This window comes from Anolis sagrei, chromosome 10 (genome assembly GCF_037176765.1).
Source record: "Anolis sagrei isolate rAnoSag1 chromosome 10, rAnoSag1.mat, whole genome shotgun sequence".
Taxonomy (NCBI): Eukaryota; Metazoa; Chordata; class Lepidosauria; order Squamata; family Dactyloidae; genus Anolis; species Anolis sagrei.
This window is the reverse complement of record NC_090030.1, coordinates 1,718,186-1,735,291: the sequence shown is the minus strand read 5'-3', so window position 1 is coordinate 1,735,291 and position 17,106 is coordinate 1,718,186. Positions and strand designations below refer to the sequence as shown.

The following is a 17,106-nucleotide window of genomic DNA, read 5'->3' as shown; positions in this document are numbered from 1 at the left end:
ATTATTATTATTGTTATTATTTCCATATCAAACTGTGAATTCCTATTATTATTATTATTATTATTATTTCCATATCAAACTGTGAATTCCTATTATTATTATTATTATTATTATTGTTATTATTTCCATATCAAACTGTGAATTCCTATTATTATTATTGTTATTGTTATTATTTCCATATCAAACTGTGAATTCCTATTATTATTATTATTATTGTTATTATTTCCATATCAAACTGTGAATTCCTATTATTATTATTGTTATTGTTATTATTTCCATATCAAACTGTGAATTCCTATTATTATTATTATTATTGTTATTATTTCCATATCAAACTGTGAATTCCTATTATTATTATTATTGTTATTATTTCCATATCAAACTGTGAATTCCTATTATTATTATTATTATTGCTATTATTTCCATATCAAACTGTGAATTCCTATTATTATTATTATTGTTATTGTTATTATTTCCATATCAAACTGTGAATTCCTATTATTATTATTATTATTGTTATTATTTCCATATCAAACTGTGAATTCCTATTATTATTATTATTGTTATTATTTCCATATCAAACTGTGAATTCCTATTATTATTATTATTATTATTGTTATTGTTATTATTTCCATATCAAACTGTGAATTCCTATTATTATTATTATTATTATTATTGTTATTATTTCCATATCAAACTGTGAATTCCTATTATTATTATTGTTATTGTTATTATTTCCATATCAAACTGTGAATTCCTATTATTATTATTATTATTGTTATTATTTCCATATCAAACTGTGAATTCCTATTATTATTATTATTATTGTTATTATTTCCATATCAAACTGTGAATTCCTATTATTATTATTGTTATTGTTATTATTTCCATATCAAACTGTGAATTCCTATTATTATTATTATTATTGTTATTATTTCCATATCAAACTGTGAATTCCTATTATTATTATTATTGTTATTATTTCCATATCAAACTGTGAATTCCTATTATTATTATTATTATTATTATTGCTATTATTTCCATATCAAACTGTGAATTCCTATTATTATTATTATTGTTATTGTTATTATTTCCATATCAAACTGTGAATTCCTATTATTATTATTATTATTATTGTTATTATTTCCATATCAAACTGTGAATTCCTATTATTATTATTATTGTTATTATTTCCATATCAAACTGTGAATTCCTATTATTATTATTATTGTTATTGTTATTATTTCCATATCAAACTGTGAATTCCTATTATTATTATTATTATTATTGTTATTATTTCCATATCAAACTGTGAATTCCTATTATTATTGTTATTATTGTTTCCATAGCCCACCATATGTGTATATGTATGTAATATATATATATATAATGATAATGATATTATATATATATATAATATCATTATCATTATTATTATTATTCCATAGTCCACATCCCACCATAAAGAAGACCAAGATGCCTTGCTTCAAACTGTGAATTCCTATTATTATTATTATTATTATTATTATTATTATTATTTCCATATCAAACTGTGAATTCCTATTATTATTTTTATTATTGTTATTATTTCCATATCAAACTGTGAATTCCTATTATTATTATTATTATTATTATTGTTATTATTTCCATATCAAACTGTGATTTCCTATTATTATTATTGCGTATATGTATGTAATATATATATATATAATGATAATGGTATTATATATATATATATATATATATATATATCTCATTATTATTATTATTCCATAGTCCACATCCCACCATAAAGAAGACCAAGAGGCCTTGCTTCAAACTGTGAATTCCTATTATTATTATTATTATTGTTATTTCCATCTCCCACCATATGTGTATATGTATTATGTAATATATATATAATATCATTATTATCGTTATTATTCCATAGTCCACATCCCACCATTATGAAGACCGAGATGCCTTGCTTCAAACTGTGAAATCCTATTATTATTAGTATTATTATTATTATTATCATCATCATCATGGTCTATATACTACTATAATGGTATATGGACCATGAGATTATATGTGTATATGTGTGTGTGCTTCTAGAAAACGGCCATACAGCCCAAAAAAAACTACAACAACCTAATGAAACGACTGCTTTATTATTGTATATTTGCATATATTTAAGTTGTAATGCTTTTGTATTGTCAAAGGCTTTCATGGCTGGAATCACTGGGTTGTTGTAGGTTTTTTCGGGCTATATGTCCATGTTCTAGAGGCATTTTCTCCTGACGTTTCGCCTGCATCTATGGCAAGCATCCTCAGAGGGAGTGAGGTCTGTTGGAATTAGGAAAGTGGGTTTATATATCTGTGGAATGACCAGGGTGGGACAAAGGACTCTTGTCTGCTGGAGTTAAGTGTGAATGTTTCAACTGATCACCTTGATTAGCATATAATGGCCTGACAGTGCCTGGAGCAAACCTTTGTTGAGAGGTGATTAGATGTAATGCTTTTGATTGTGAGTCACTTTGGGTCTTCTTAGGGAGAGATAGATACAGTGGGGTATGAATCAATCAATCAATCAATCAATCAATCAGTATCTCTCCATAAAGAAGACTGAAGTGCCTAAGTTCAAGTTACATAATAATAGCTATGATGATGATGATCTATCTATCTATCTATCTATCTATCTATCTATCTATCTATCTATCTATCTATCTATCTATCTATCTATCTATAAATGCTCTGTGCATAATGAGTACCTTAAAAACAAAAGAACCAATGAACGAAATCACACCAAATTTGGCAACAAAACGTCTCACAACACAAGGAGTGACCATCACTCAAAAAATTATGATTTTGTCATTTGGGAGTTGTAGTTGCTGGGATTTATAGTTCACCTACAATCAAAGAGCATTCTGAGCTCCACCAACGATGGAATTAAACCAAACTTGGCACACAAAACTCCCTTGACCAAAAGAAAATACTGGAAGGGTTTGGTAGGCACTGACCTTGAGTTTGGGAGTTGTAGTTCACCTACATCCAGAGAGCACTGTGGACTCAAACAATGATGGATGTGGACCAAACTTGGCACAAGCCCTCAATATGCCCAAATATGAACACAGATGGAGTTGGGGGGAAATAGATCTTGACATTTGGGAGTTGTAGTCACTGGGACCCCACAAACAACAGAATTGGGACAAACTTCCCACGCAGAACCCCCAAGACCAACAGAAAATACTTAAGGCCATCCAATCCAACTCCCTTCTTCAGGGCAAGAAAACGTAATCAAAGTCCTCCTTCCAGCCATAGAGATAGATAGATAGATACTTAGATAGATAGATAGATAGATAAGATATAGATAGATAGATAGATAGATAGATAGATAGATAGATAGTAGGCTTGAGTAACCACGGAAAAAATTGGTTCTAAACTCGTTTCGTTTTTAAGGGGCCCTTGCGTTTCGTTTTTTTTAATAATTCTGAAATTTTCCTTTTAAAAATTTCGAAATTTACGAAATTTCGTCAAATTACGAATTGATTCGTTAATGGCGGACGCGATTGCACAATATGCTAAAAAAAAACCTCCAAATGGGACAGGAGGAACTTCTGAAGCTTCCCTCTCCCTCTGTTGTTGACTGTTGGTGTGGCACCAGACATGACAAAATAATTACGAAATAATTACGAAATAATTACGAAATAAATTGAAAAAATTGTTTCGAATCTTTATTACTCCTCACACAATTCCTGCATGGCTCAATATTGGATCGTAAGCTAATTTAAATACGAATTAATAACGAATTACGAAATTAACGAACGAAACCGCCCAAGCCTAATAGATAGATAGATATGATTCACACACACAGAGAGATATAGTATCATAGATTTGAAAGGGATCTCTAAAGAAGGACAATGATACGTTGCATGTTCCAGACACTCTCCACATCCACACTGACCAAGAAACAACAAGAAATACTGTTTACCCACAAAGCATAAATAAATTACATATATTAGAAACCAACACTTTCTCGTTACTTTATTTCCCAGATCAACAGACTGGGCCACAGCAACGCCTGGCAGGGGACCGCTAGTTATTATTATAGTTACTATCGTCGTTACCATTTTTTCATGCCTTGCCCATCTCCACCAATTGCTGTCCACATTAGCACCGAACTAAACGATCGGTGTGATTAAAGCAATTCGAGGCTTTCAAAGAAAGACTAGAAGCGAAGCTAAATGCGGAAGAAATGCAGATCTCATTTGGTCCTTTGCTTAAAAGCCTTTCATTTCTGGAAAGGCTCGTCAAAATACACAAACTTTTTTCCCCCCGAATCGGGAGCCTTGCAGTCGACAATTATTCCAAGCTCACAATGCGGCTCATTGAGTCTAATTATAAGCCTCGATGCGACGACATCCCATTCTCATTTATCGAATTACGTTGAGGATGCCGTTGGTTCCTCCGTTCTCTTGGGTTGCACAAAAGGAATATTGTTGTGGCACCAAAAGAATGGCTTTTGCGCGAGTTCTTTGCTTAGGACAGGGTTGCTCAACCTTCATGCAGTTCCACATGTATAGGTGACCCACAACCATCACGTTATTTCCGTTGCTACTTCATAACTGGAATGTTGCTTTTGTTATGAATTGACATGTCAATAGGTTCTTGTGGGTTTTTTCGGGCTATATGGCCATGTTCTAGAGGCATTTTCTCCTGACGTTTCGCCTGCATCTATGGCAAGCATCCTCAGGATGCTATTGGGAGTCAATCAAGAACCATGCACTTTAGTGAAAAAATCCGGTTGCAAACGTCTTACTAAGATATGCATTAATAAATATCTATTATTATTATTATTATTATTATTATTATTATACAACAGAGGAAGAATCACACATTAAACCCTCTTGCAATCCTGCATCATGCAACGAGTTTCCCCTAAAAATGAATTATAGCAGAGAAGACACAACAAAACAAGGCTCAATGTGTGCAAGTTTGCATTGTTTTGGCTCGAACCTTTCGATCGGAGCAGCCCAAGGATGCGTCTACACTGTAGACTTAGCGCGGTTTGACACCTCTTTCGTCAGCTCCATCATATGGTCTGTCATATAACGCAATCAGAACTGCATCGAACAGGATTATATGAGTCCACTTCAGTGTAACATCAACATCAACATACAACTGAAAACATACAAATATGCAAACATTAAAACTGGATTAAATACAAACGGAATTAAATAAAATCAGGACAGTAAATAAAGAGCAACACTTAAAAAACAAGGGAATTCCAGACAAGTATTATTATAATATTATTATTATTATTAACACCTCCCGATAAAGGATTACCCCAGGCAGCAACCAGCCAGTCTTTGAAACTGCAAGGCCATTTATTGCTAACCAAGGTGGCCAATTGCAACATTCCCACTTGCCTCTAACAGACAAGAGTTCGTTCTTTCTCCCACCCTGGACATTATTCCACAGGTATAAAAACCCCACTTGCCATAGTTTCCCACAGACCTCACAACCTCTGAGGATACCTTTAGCCATAGATGTGAGTGAAACATCAGGAGAGAATGCTTCTGGAACATTCCAGACAGCAACCCAGTGATTCTGGCCATGGAAGCCTTCAACAACACATACAAACAGTATATTTGTAAAACTATGTCTCCCAACCACAATTCTATAGCCTTGAGCCCTGGCAGTTAAAGGGTTGTTAAACTGCATTAAATTCATGGTGTAGATGCACTAAGATCGAAATGCAATGGATGACGCAACTACTCCTTGAGGTTTCCCATTTTGATCATGATACAAATCCAGCCAAAGCTAAATGCAAAATATGGAACCCATTTGCTCAAATGCACATCATGGGTTGTCATTGTGAAAACTATATACAACACACAACTTTGGGGTGTGTTTGGGGTTAGGCTTCATGAATGTCATGCCGTTCTATGTTTCTCACAGTCACGTAGTCACCAAAGTTTGTGTGACATCGGAACCAGATTAGGAAAAGGCGAGAGAGGACCGTGCACCATCTGCAGAAGCAAGAGCCGTAATCGACTTTCAAGGGGAGCATTGCTTTGAATCCTAAGAGCAAACAGGCTAGACTTAAATTGGGACAGCAATGCAACCCAAGGACAGAAACAAGACCTGTTGCTCCATTTGAGACAAAACACGCCTGATAGAAACCCAACAAAGGAGAAAAGTGGTATGCGATGGTTTTGAGGTATGTACACTTAAGGAAAAATACTCAATCATAAAGCTTTCAAAGTTTTGTTGGGCCCATCAATGTCGATGGGAGACCTTGTTTTGGATTCCACAAAGGGCCGAACGGGGCCCAAGGAAAGATAGTCAAATGTACTTTTGGGGAAAAAAGAAACAAACTTGGATTAATCTGTTCTTCATGGTGATTCGATGACATTTCCATCCTTTCCCGAAACCGGTGCAGTGAGATAAATGTGCCTCTCGGTATTACGCTCCGCTCCGGTGGCAATTTAAGTGCTTCGGGTACCGAGACCCACTTAGACCATTAAAGACGCTCTCCGAGTCAACGCGGCTTCTCGACAAGCGGCGGAAAAGGCAATGGCTCTCGCTGGCACCATTTTGCTGCTTTATGGTTCACTTAAACAACAAATAGTAATGCACCCAAGTGTGCAAACCACAATCAGGAAGTGTGCAAATTTGTCAACACTCGGCACCCAAGAGGGCCTCGGTGTGCCCATGGCTGCCTTCCTTCTTCGACAAAATGGCGACGCATCTTACGGCTCGGGACATTGTGGAACGATACTTTCCTCCAAGGGACTCCATGCAATTATTATTGTTACTATTGACTTAGCAATGGCTGTAAGTGTACTACAAATACCGTCCCTTACCTGTTATGTAAACAAAGGGGTGCCAAATAAGAGACTTTGCAAAGTTAAAGGTCATGAAATAGCTCGCCGTAAAGAAGAGAAAATGGCGGATGGTTGAAAGCGAGAGATACAAAGCAAGATGGTCGAAAGAGAGAGATACACCAAGGAAACCCCTTTCCATAGTTTCCTTGGTCTATCTCTAATTTCCGAAAAATGAGAAGTTCCAGTTGAACTTCTAATTTTTCAGAAATTACTGAAAGTTTTCTCAAAGTCACAACGAAATGAAAGGGACCCCAAACTCAGACCCTTTTAGGCCAGCCTACGGCTTCTAGTAGGCTCTGTTGTAATGATGTTATTATCATAATCATCATAATATTTTTACTCTATTGTATTAGTCTATCTTATACATTACGATAGATAAGGATGATAAGACTGCCTCTGCAATATCTCGGTGGAGTGGTTGAATTTGCAATCTCCCTTGGGCCACGAACAGGATCAAACTATCAACGGTGATATCCCTTGCTATAGAGATCAATAGGCATTAATTACCAACAACAACCACTAAATAACAACAATGGTAGTAGACCTCCACCTATCACTGTGATGAGACCCTAAATTAGAGTCAATTGCCTTGATAAACAGTCAACAAAAGAGTGCGGATTTCAACCACTCCAACTGCATTTGGGTTAAGTCAACGGTTAGTATTAGGATTCGCCCTTTCGGATCATTACATCCCATAATGGCGAGGAATAGGCTGGTTGCGTTTGTGCCCTGATCATGCCTTCCAGGAGCAAAGTTACCGGTCACACTGTATTGGGTTTTATGGCCACTTCTACAGCAAATGGCTTCGCCGGTTGCCAAAAACAAGAAAATAAGGAAGTTTTTAAAGTACATCATGGGGAACGCAAAGCCGTGCCTCATAGTCTCCGGAAACAAAAGCAAAATCCAGAGCTTTCCTACAACAAGCTTTTGGTATTTCTAATTTCTAAATTGCTGGTGTTGGATTTGTCCTAGGCCAGGATGCAAACCTTGATACAGTACTCCATGTTGCCAATTTATGCCGGAGATCTCACCAAATTTCCTTTGCAATGTTGCATCACAATGGCTTTCCTCTCGGGCTGAGAATGTGTGGCTTTGGTGGGATTCGAACCCGGGTTTTATGAGATCCTTGGCTTCTCAAATACAAAGCATTGAGTCTCTATAATCTCTCAAGTGTCCCATACAAGTCTAGGGATATGTCTCCCAACCCAATAGCCACGTAAACCTCTCCTTCAAAGAGTCAGTGCTTTCGATTGGTACCTGTTGCATCACAGAAAAGAATACATACACATACATACATACATACATACATGTATATATCATACTGATAAGTAAATCTAACACTGCTAATAGACATCTGTTAGTCTTTTTTAACATAAGTTGGGGGCAATAAACCTCTTGACCAATGGATTTTGGAAGCGAAAGCCTCTGCTTCAACGTATGGTTTCGCCATGGAGAAATGTCTGTCCCGGTGCCAATTTCGGCTCACTAAGCTTCACGCCAAGGATATCCAAAGGCAAAATATAGCCATACCATATATATTATGTTATATTATATATATTAATAGACATACAAGGAGCCATAAAGTGTTGTTGTCATCGCCAGCAATGGCGAAAATCCCTTTACGTGCTCTAAAGCATACCCAGCTCCAACTTAGAATAGATTTACGAGAGAAAAAAGCTCTGTGGGAAACAGCGAGATTTTCGATTTTTCAAAAAACAGAAGTGTTCCTTTTGAGCTATTCTTCCCCTCAACAGGTTCTTAAGTGGAAGCGGCACGCAGCCCTGATATTCAGATTGTTGGGGAAATTGATTTTATTACAACGGGGTCAATGGAGAGCAGGAAATACAGATATCCATCCGAGCCGTTTCCATTATAATCCCGCCCGCTGGCAGCTATTACCTGAATGATTATAGGAGAAGAGTGATCCCAAGAATACTTTTCAAAGCTTAGGGAAGAAAAACAGTGGGCGGTTGGATTTTTTGGTTTTTTTGTCTTTTCAGAAATAGCACAACTAATCTGGGATTGCAGAAAGTAAACACGATGGGATTGTTTTCCATTTTTTTTTGGCTTGCGACAACTTGCCGAAAGCATTCAAATGGATGTGGGAAATCAAATTAAATAAATTAGTCACTGGTTGTCCATTTGGATACACAACCATTACTTTCAAACTGCCTTTTGTTTGGTTAAGAAATGAAATAAGTGGCCCTTCCAAAACAGCTTTCCTCTTTCCGCCCTTCATTCACGCAGCCTTTAACATTGTTATGTCTTGGAAACGGTTGAGATAAATCCAGTTTGTTTTGCACCTGAGTTGGGATACATTTTGGGAATGGATGCAGCTCTTGGAAACTGTAGCAAAGCCCAAACTTTTGGGTTCGTTTCACTGTTACTTTAATATGTTTACGGCCAATCGGCTGTTAAGAAACAATACCTTTTGAGATGCATTTGAAAGCAAAAGGACTGTCTGCTTGAAAGGTTTGGCCTTCTCTGCATCAATATTTCAATTGAGAAGTCCGTCAAAAGAGTCTCTTCCCCAGGAAGAGAAAAGAATTACATTTACTGCAAGATTAGATATCCAAATAATCTATTCCTGCCAATCAAATGGCCTTTGGAGTCTTTTTCTAGAAATCTGGGGACATGTTCATTGCAGGAAGCTTTAATTAAATATACGCACTCTTAATTCATTATCCAAAGCCATCAAAACCCAGAAGGGAATATATTCTCTCTATCCATATTTATTAAATACAGATTTAGTATCTGACCATCGCTGCTTCTCAAAACGCAAAGAAAAAAAGGAGATATGTTTCTTTTAGAAGTTTTAGAACTCGCTCGACCATTAAGAGGCTGCTTTTGGATATCTAAAAAAAGCAACGTGTGTGTGTGTGTGTGTCTGCGGAGCGCGGCTCGCTGAAATACGAACCCCCAGCTTCCATGTTTCTAAAGGGTCGCGAAATCACTTCCCAATGTTTCTGATTTTAGGATGGAAATTCTGGCTCAACTCCCTTCCTTAATGACTCATGCAAAGTTGGCCAAAGCAAACAAACTCCAAGCTCAGAGCCACGTTTCGGCAGCCGAACCAAACCGGGTTGGGATCCTAAAATATTGCTGCAAACCCAAGCAACTGAAAACAATATAGTCACATAGCAAGAGCTTGGATTATCCTGTTTCTGCACTGAAAGGGAGGAAATTATTATATACGCATATTTGCAGTTTCTAACCATTCACTAATGCTAGAAAATCTAAAGCCAAGTGCATTACGTCCGTGTAAAGGAAAGGGAGTGACAGAGAGAGTTCTCCAAATTATTTAGTGCCGTATTTGTGATGGATTTGCAGGAAGCGTATTTGCACATGTCAATCCTCCAACCTGCAATTGCCTGCTGCAAAAGGGAAAGCTGTTGCTGCTAAAACAAGGAAAGGAGAAAGGAAGGCAAACTTTCCCTGTGCCAAGGCAATCCCCATGAAGTCTCCAAGCATGAAGTTTATGGCTCTAATAAAAAGATAGAAAATGAACACCAGCATTGGGAAAGAAGAAAAGGGAGAAGGGCCAATCCCAGAAGGCCGCCTTCTCCTCCCAATATCCACCTGTTGCAAATATAAAGGCTTTTCCCTTTGCTCCATTCTCTCTGGTAATAAACTGCATGTGAAGGTAGTAAGCTGCCAAGTAGTAGGCTAGGTGCAAAAGAAAACTCTGGAAAGGTAGCAAACTGTCTGATTGTAATTTGCAAAAGTAAACCATATGCAAATGTACTACAATGCTTGGTACTAAACTATGCACAAGTAAACGGCAAGCAAAGGTTGTCGACTGCCCAGTTGCGAACGGTATGCAAAGGTAAGTCAACTGCCTGGTTGTAATTTGCAAGAGGAAACTGTGTGCAAAGGTAATAACTGTACGCAAAAGTAAACAGTACGCAAAGCTAGCCAACTGCTTGGTAGCAAACTGCAAAATTAAATCATGAGCCAATATAGTAAACTGCCCAGTAGTGAACTGTATGCAAAAGTAAGCTATACACAAAGGTAATAAATTGTCTGGCAGCAAATGGTATGCAAAAGGAAACCGTACACAAAGGTAGTACACCGTCTAATAGTAAAGTGCCTAGTAGTGAACTGAATACATAAGAACTCTGTACGCAAATGTAGCAAAGTATTTAGTAGTGAACTCTGTGCAAAAGTAAACAATATATAAAAATAGGAAGCAGCCTGGGAGCAACCTGTATGCATAAGTACGCTGTATGTAAACGACCTAGTACTGAACTCTATGCAAAAGTAAACAGTACGCAAAGGTAGTACACCGCCTAATAGTAAAGTGCCTAGTAGTGAACTGAATACATAAGAACTCTGTACGCAAACATAGCAAAGTATTTAGTAGTGAACTCTATGCAAAAGTAATCAATACACAAAAATAGTAAGCAGCCTGGGAGCAATCCGATTAGTAGTGAACTGTATGCATAAGTACGCTGTATGTAAACGACCCAGTACTGAACTCTATGCAAAAGTAAACAGTACGCAAAAGTAGTAAACTGCCAGATAGAAAAGTGGTAGTAAACTATGTGGTAGTAAACTATGAGTAAAGGCATTTGATGGCAATGAAAGATGAGGGGCTCCTTCTTGGTGCCCACCCATGGGTCCTTACCTCATTTCCCCGTAGGGTCCTGGGTAGCCGTCCATCCAGGGGCCCAGCTCTGTCTTGATGCATCCAGGGGCTCCAGTGGTGGGGGCTCCAAAGGGCATCCTGCCCACCATGGCTCCGGGACCTGAGTACCACATTTCGGGGGGCATCTCCCCTGCTCCCGCTCCTCCTCCTCCTCCTTCAGGGGTCCCTTGGCTTCCGCGGGGGTATCCAAAGGGGGGCCCCACCGAGGCGGGTGGCCCCTCCACGTAGAGCTGGGGGTCCTCAGTGGGGGCGAAAAAGGGGTGCCAGGCAGCGGTGGGTGGGGGCCCCGCATAGTGGGGTGCCATCTCCGAAGCGGGCCCACCTCTGCGGCCCCATGCTGCTCCGAAGGGGGGCTCCATGGGGCCCTCCAGCTTGATGCTGCGCCCTTGAGAGGCGGCGGCAGCGGAGGAGGAGGCCAGAGCCATGTGGAGGTTGAAGTAGTCTCGGCCGGCGAAGGTGGGCAACTCCTCCATCTCGGGGGGCGCCTTGTAGAGGCTGAGGGGCCCCGGCAGGTCCAGGGCCAGGGCTGGGCCCCCGGCGGAGCCTCCTCCTCCTCCTCCTCCCGCTTCCTCCTGCTGCTCCACAATCTTGCAGGCGGTGAGGGGCCTGGCGGGGGCCAAGGCGAACATGCAGTCCCCACGAGGGGCCCCGGACTCAGCACTGCTGGAGCCAGGGGCCACGACGGACGCCCCGTCTAGGGCCTCCACCCCCAGCCCCATAGAGGCCGAGACCGCCTTGCAGAGCTCCTTGGCCGTCTCGCCCAGGAAGTCGCTCTTCTCCGGGGTGGGAGAGGAGTCCCCTGCCCCCGAGGGGCCCTCACCCAGGAGGGCCACACAGCTCAGCAGAGGGGCCTCCGAGGAGGAAGAGGAAGGGTCGGCGGGCTCGGCAGGGGGGTCTCCTCCAGGGAGGGCTTTGTGGGGCCCCGAGGGGGGGCTGCGGGGTTCCTCCAGGGCCAGGAAGGCCGGCGAGGACTGTGGCTGCTGCTGTTGGTGGTGACGAGGGCTGGGCAGGTCGACCGGGCTCTGGAAGGCTTCCCGGACGCTCTGGAAAAGGCTCTGGAAAGCCCCACGGAAGGTCTTGCTCGGGGGGCGGCCATAGACTCGGCCCAGGGCCCCCACGTGGACCTCCATGGTGGAGAGAAGGAGAGCGGAAGGAAGGAAGGAGTGGAGGAAAAAGGAAAGAGGGAATGGAGGAGGGAAGGAGGGAAAAGAGTGACAAGGTAAGTCAGAAGAGGAAGGAAAAGGAAGGAAGAGAGAAGAAGGGAAGGAGGCAAATTAGACGGGATAGAAGAGGGATGGAGGTAAAAGAGCGAAAGGAGGAAGGAGAGGAGGAAGAAAGAAAGAAGGAAGGAAAGAGACAAGAGAAGGAAAAGGACGGAAGGAAGGGAGAGAGAAGGAGGGAAGGCGGAAAATTAGATGGGATAGAAGAGGGATGGAGGCAAAAGAGCGAAAGGAGGAAGGAGAGGAGGAAGAAGGAAGGAAGGAAGGAAGGAAAGAGACAGGAGAAGGAAAAGGACGGAAGGAAGGGAGAGAGAAGAAGGGAAGGCGGAAAATTAGAGGGGCTAGAAGAGGGATGGAGGCAAAAGAGTGAAAGGAGGAAGGAGAGGAGAAGGAAAGAAGAAAGGAAGGAAAGAGACAGGAGAAGGAAAAGGATGGAAGGAAGGGAGAGAAAAGAAGGGAAGGCGGAAAATTAGATGGGATAGAAGAGGGATGGAGGCAAAAGAGTGAAAGGAGGAAGGAGAGGAGGAAGAAAGAAGGAAGGAAGGAAAGAGACAGGAGAAGGAAAAGGACGGAAGGAAGGGAGAGAGAAGAAGGGAAGGCGGAAAATTAGATGGGATAGAAGAGGGATGGAGGCAAAAGAGCGAAAGGAGGAAGGAGAGGAGGAAGAAAGAAGGAAGGAAGAAAAGAGACAGGAGAAGGAAAAGGACGGAAGGAAGGGAGAGAGAAGAAGGGAAGGCGGAAAATTAGATGGGATAGAAGAGGGATGAAGGCAAAAGAGTGAAAGGAGGAAGGAGAGGAGGAAGAAGGAAGGAAGGAAGGAAAGAGACAGGAGAAGGAAAAGGATGGAAGGGAGAGAGAGAGAAGAAGGGAAGGCGGAAAATTAGATGGGATAGAAGAGGGATGGAGGCAAAAGAGTGAAAGGAGGAAGGAAAGGGGGAAGAAAGAAGGAAAGAGACAGGAAAAAAGGGATGGATAAAGAAGGAAGGAGGCAAAAGAACGAGGGGGAAAGCAAGCAGGAAGGAAGAAGGTGAGAAAAAAAGGAAGGCAGGAAGAGACAGAGGAAGGAAAGGAGAAAGAAGAGTTGGATATGCAAGAGGGAATGAGGAAGACGAGGAGAAAGAAGGAAGGAGACAGAAGAAGGGATGGATAAAAAGGGGAAGAGGAAATTAGAGGGATTGGAAAAGAGAAAGGGAACGAGGAAAGAAGGAAGGAGAGAGAGAAGGAGACACGAGGAATGTAGAAGAAGGGATGAAAGAAGAGGGGAGAAGGAAGAGGGGGAAAGGGAAAGGAAAGGAGGAGGAAGGAAGGAGAGAGAGAGGTAGGAAGGGGTGGAGGAATGGAGGAGGAAAGAAGAGCAATGGAGTAAGTCAGAGGGGAAAGGAGAGAGAGAATGAGGCGTGGAGGAAGAGAAAAAGAGGGAACGCGAGATGGGAGAAGACAGAGGGAAAGGAGGAAGAGGGGAATGGAGGGAGAAGAGCGGGAGAAGGAAGGAAGAAGAGAGAGGGAAGGAGGAAGAAGAAGAGGGAAGGGAGGAGGCAAAAGAGCGGAGGGGGAAGTCAGGAAGACGGAGGGAGAAAGAAAGGAAGAAGGGAGGAAGGAAGGAAAGAAGGAAGGAGAAAGAGGGACGGAGGAAGAAGGAAGGAAGGAGGGAAGGCAGAAGAAGAAGAAGGGAGGGAGGAGTGGAGCTGGCTCCTAGTCGGTGTCTCTTAGAGCCATGGCTGGAGGAGGAGGAGGAAGGAGAAAGAGGAGGAGGAAGAAGAGCAAGACTTGCCTCCGAAATGGGAAAGGAGCCGCCGTGAGAAAGCGAGCCCTTGCCTGCCTGCCTTGCCTTGCCTTGCCTTGCCTTCTTCTTTCCCTGGCTGGGTCTCTCTCTCTCTCTCTCTCTCTCTCTCTCTCTCTCTCTCTCGTTCTTTCTCTCTCTGCCTCGCTCTCTCGGCCTGCCTCCTCTGCTTCTCCGCCTCCTTCGACTTCTCCTCCTTCTTTTGGGGAGCCTCCCATCGGAGGACGGCCCCAGGGCGGCGCCCAGCACCGCCCCCCCTCCCTTCTTCCCTCCCTCCCTCCTCCTTTCCCTCTTTCTCCTTCCCTCCTTCTTTTTCTCTTCTTCCTCTTCTTCTTCTTCCCAAAAGCCGACTCCGGCCGGGCTTCTTCTTTGGGCTTCCTCCTTGCCAGGTTGGAGACTTTGGCACTCAGATCCACAGGCATGCAAGTCCTGTCTGCACCCGGGTTGCTAAGCAGGGCCGGCCCTGGCTGGGATTTGGATGGGAGGCCGTGCCAAGAGGAAAGAAAGGAGATCCCAGCTGAAGTGAGGAGGTGAAAGAGAGAGCTCTTCTTCAGCAGTGGAACTCTCCCTCCTGAGGTTAAGCAGGGCTGGCCCTGGCTGGGATTTGGATGGGAGACCGTGCCAAGAGGAAAGGCAGGAGATCCCAGCTGAAGATGAGGAAGAACTCCCTCACTGTGAAGTTGAGGACGTGAAAGAGAGCTCTTCTTCAGCAGTGGAACTCTCCCTCCTGAGGTTAAGCAGGGCCGACCCTGGCTGGGATTTGGATGGTAGGCCGTGCCAAGAGGAAAGACAGGAGATTCCACCTGAAGTTGAGGACGTGAAAGAGAGGAGAGAGTTCTTCTTCAGCAGTGGAAATCTCCGTCCTGAGGTTAAGCAGGGCCGGCCCTGGCTGGGATTTGGATGGGAGACCGTGCCAAGAGGAAAGAAAGGAGATTCCACTTGAAGTTGAGGACGTGAAAGAGAGAGCTCTTCTTCAGCAATGGAACTCTCCCTCCTGAGGTTAAGCAGGGCTGGCCCTGGCTGGGATTTGGATGGGAGACCGTGCCAAGAAGAAAGAAAAGAGATTCCAGCTTTATTTATCGTGTCAGGGGCAACCAGACCATTGTATTATATTTCTAACAGAACAAAACAAACAAACAAACAAACAGACAGACAGACAAAACACAAAGTTTGCAGGCTTGGTATTCTATTAAATGTCCTTTGACCAGTATCTGGCCCCTTGGAGTGCCTCTGGTGTTGCCGCAAGAAGGTCCTCCCTTGTGCATCATGTGGAAGAAGGGCTCAGGTTGCAGGTGGTCAGCGGCTTGCTCTTCTCCGCACTCACATCTCATGGCCTCCACTTCGCAGCCCCATTTCTGAAGGTTGGCTCTGCATCTCGTGGTGCCAGAGCGCAGTCTGTTCAGCACCTTCCAAGTCGCCCCGTCTTCTGTGTGCCCAGGGGGGAGTCTCTCATTGGGTATCAGCCATAGGTTGAGGTTCTGGGTTTGAGCCTGCCACTTTTGGACTCTCGCTTGCTGAGGTGTAGATTTTAGAAAACTATTTCTTGATTTAAGTGACGTGCTGACTGATACCCAAACAGGGGATGAGCTGGAGATGTCCTGCCTTGGCCCTTTCACTATTGGCTGCTACTTCCCGGCAGATGTCATGTGGTGCGATACCGGCTAAGCAGTGTAATTTCTCCAGTGGTGTAGGGCGCAGACACCCCATGATAATGCGGCATGTCTCATTAAGAGCCACATCCACTGTTTTAGTGTGGTGAGTTGTGTTCCACACTGGGCATGCATACTCAGCAGCAGAGTAGCACAGCGCAAGGGCAGATGTCTTCACTGTGTCTGGTTGTGACCCCCAGGTTGTGCCAGTCAGCTTTCATATATTGTTTCTAGCACCCACTTCAGCAGTGGAATGTGTCCAGAGAAGGGTGACTCAAAGGATCAAGGGTCTGGAGAACATAGAATCCTAGAATCCTAGAGTTGGAAGAGACCTCCTGGGCCATCCAGTCCAACCCCTTCCTGCCAAGAAGCAGGAATATTGCATTCAAAGCACCCCTGACAGATGGCCATCCAGCCTCTGTTTCAAAGCTTCCAAAGAAGGAGCCTTCCTCCACCACACTCCGGGGCAGAGAGTTCCACTGCTGAACGGCAGTGAAGTTCTTCCTCATGTTCAGATGGAATCTCCTTTCTTGGAGTTTGAAGCCATTGTTCCATTGCGTCCTAGTCTCCAGGGAAGCAGAAAGGAAGCTTGCTCCCTCCTCCTCCCTGTGGCTTCCTCTCACATATAACAAGCTCTATGAGGAGCGGCTTAAAGAGCAGGGCATGTTTAGCCTGAAGAAGAGAGGGCTGAGAAAAGACATGATGAAAGCCATGTATAAATATGTGAGAGGAAGTCATAGGGAGGAGGGAGCAAGCTTGTTTTTGCTGCCCTGGAGACTTCGAATGCAGAGCAATGGCTTCAAACTACAGGAAAGAAAGGAGATTCCACCTGAACTTGAGGAAGAACTTTCTGACTGTGAGAGCTGTTCAGCAGTGGAACTCTCTGCCCCAGAGTGTGGTGGAAGCTCCTTTTCTGGAGGCTTTTAAACAGAGGCTGGAT

General features: G+C 42.8%; 1 protein-coding gene across 1 annotated transcript in view; it reads right to left on the bottom strand.

Moving 5' to 3' along the window:
- AR (androgen receptor) overlaps positions 1-12,882 on the bottom strand; it is a 246,371-nt gene extending 233,489 nt beyond the window's left edge. Inside the window, exon 1 of the mRNA XM_060755993.2 lies at positions 11,497-12,882. Within this exon, the coding sequence (XP_060611976.2) occupies positions 11,497-12,647 (1,151 nt within the window). The 5' untranslated portion in view covers positions 12,648-12,882. The remainder of the gene's footprint in view (positions 1-11,496) is intronic.
- Between the last annotated feature and the right edge of the window lie 4,224 nt (positions 12,883-17,106).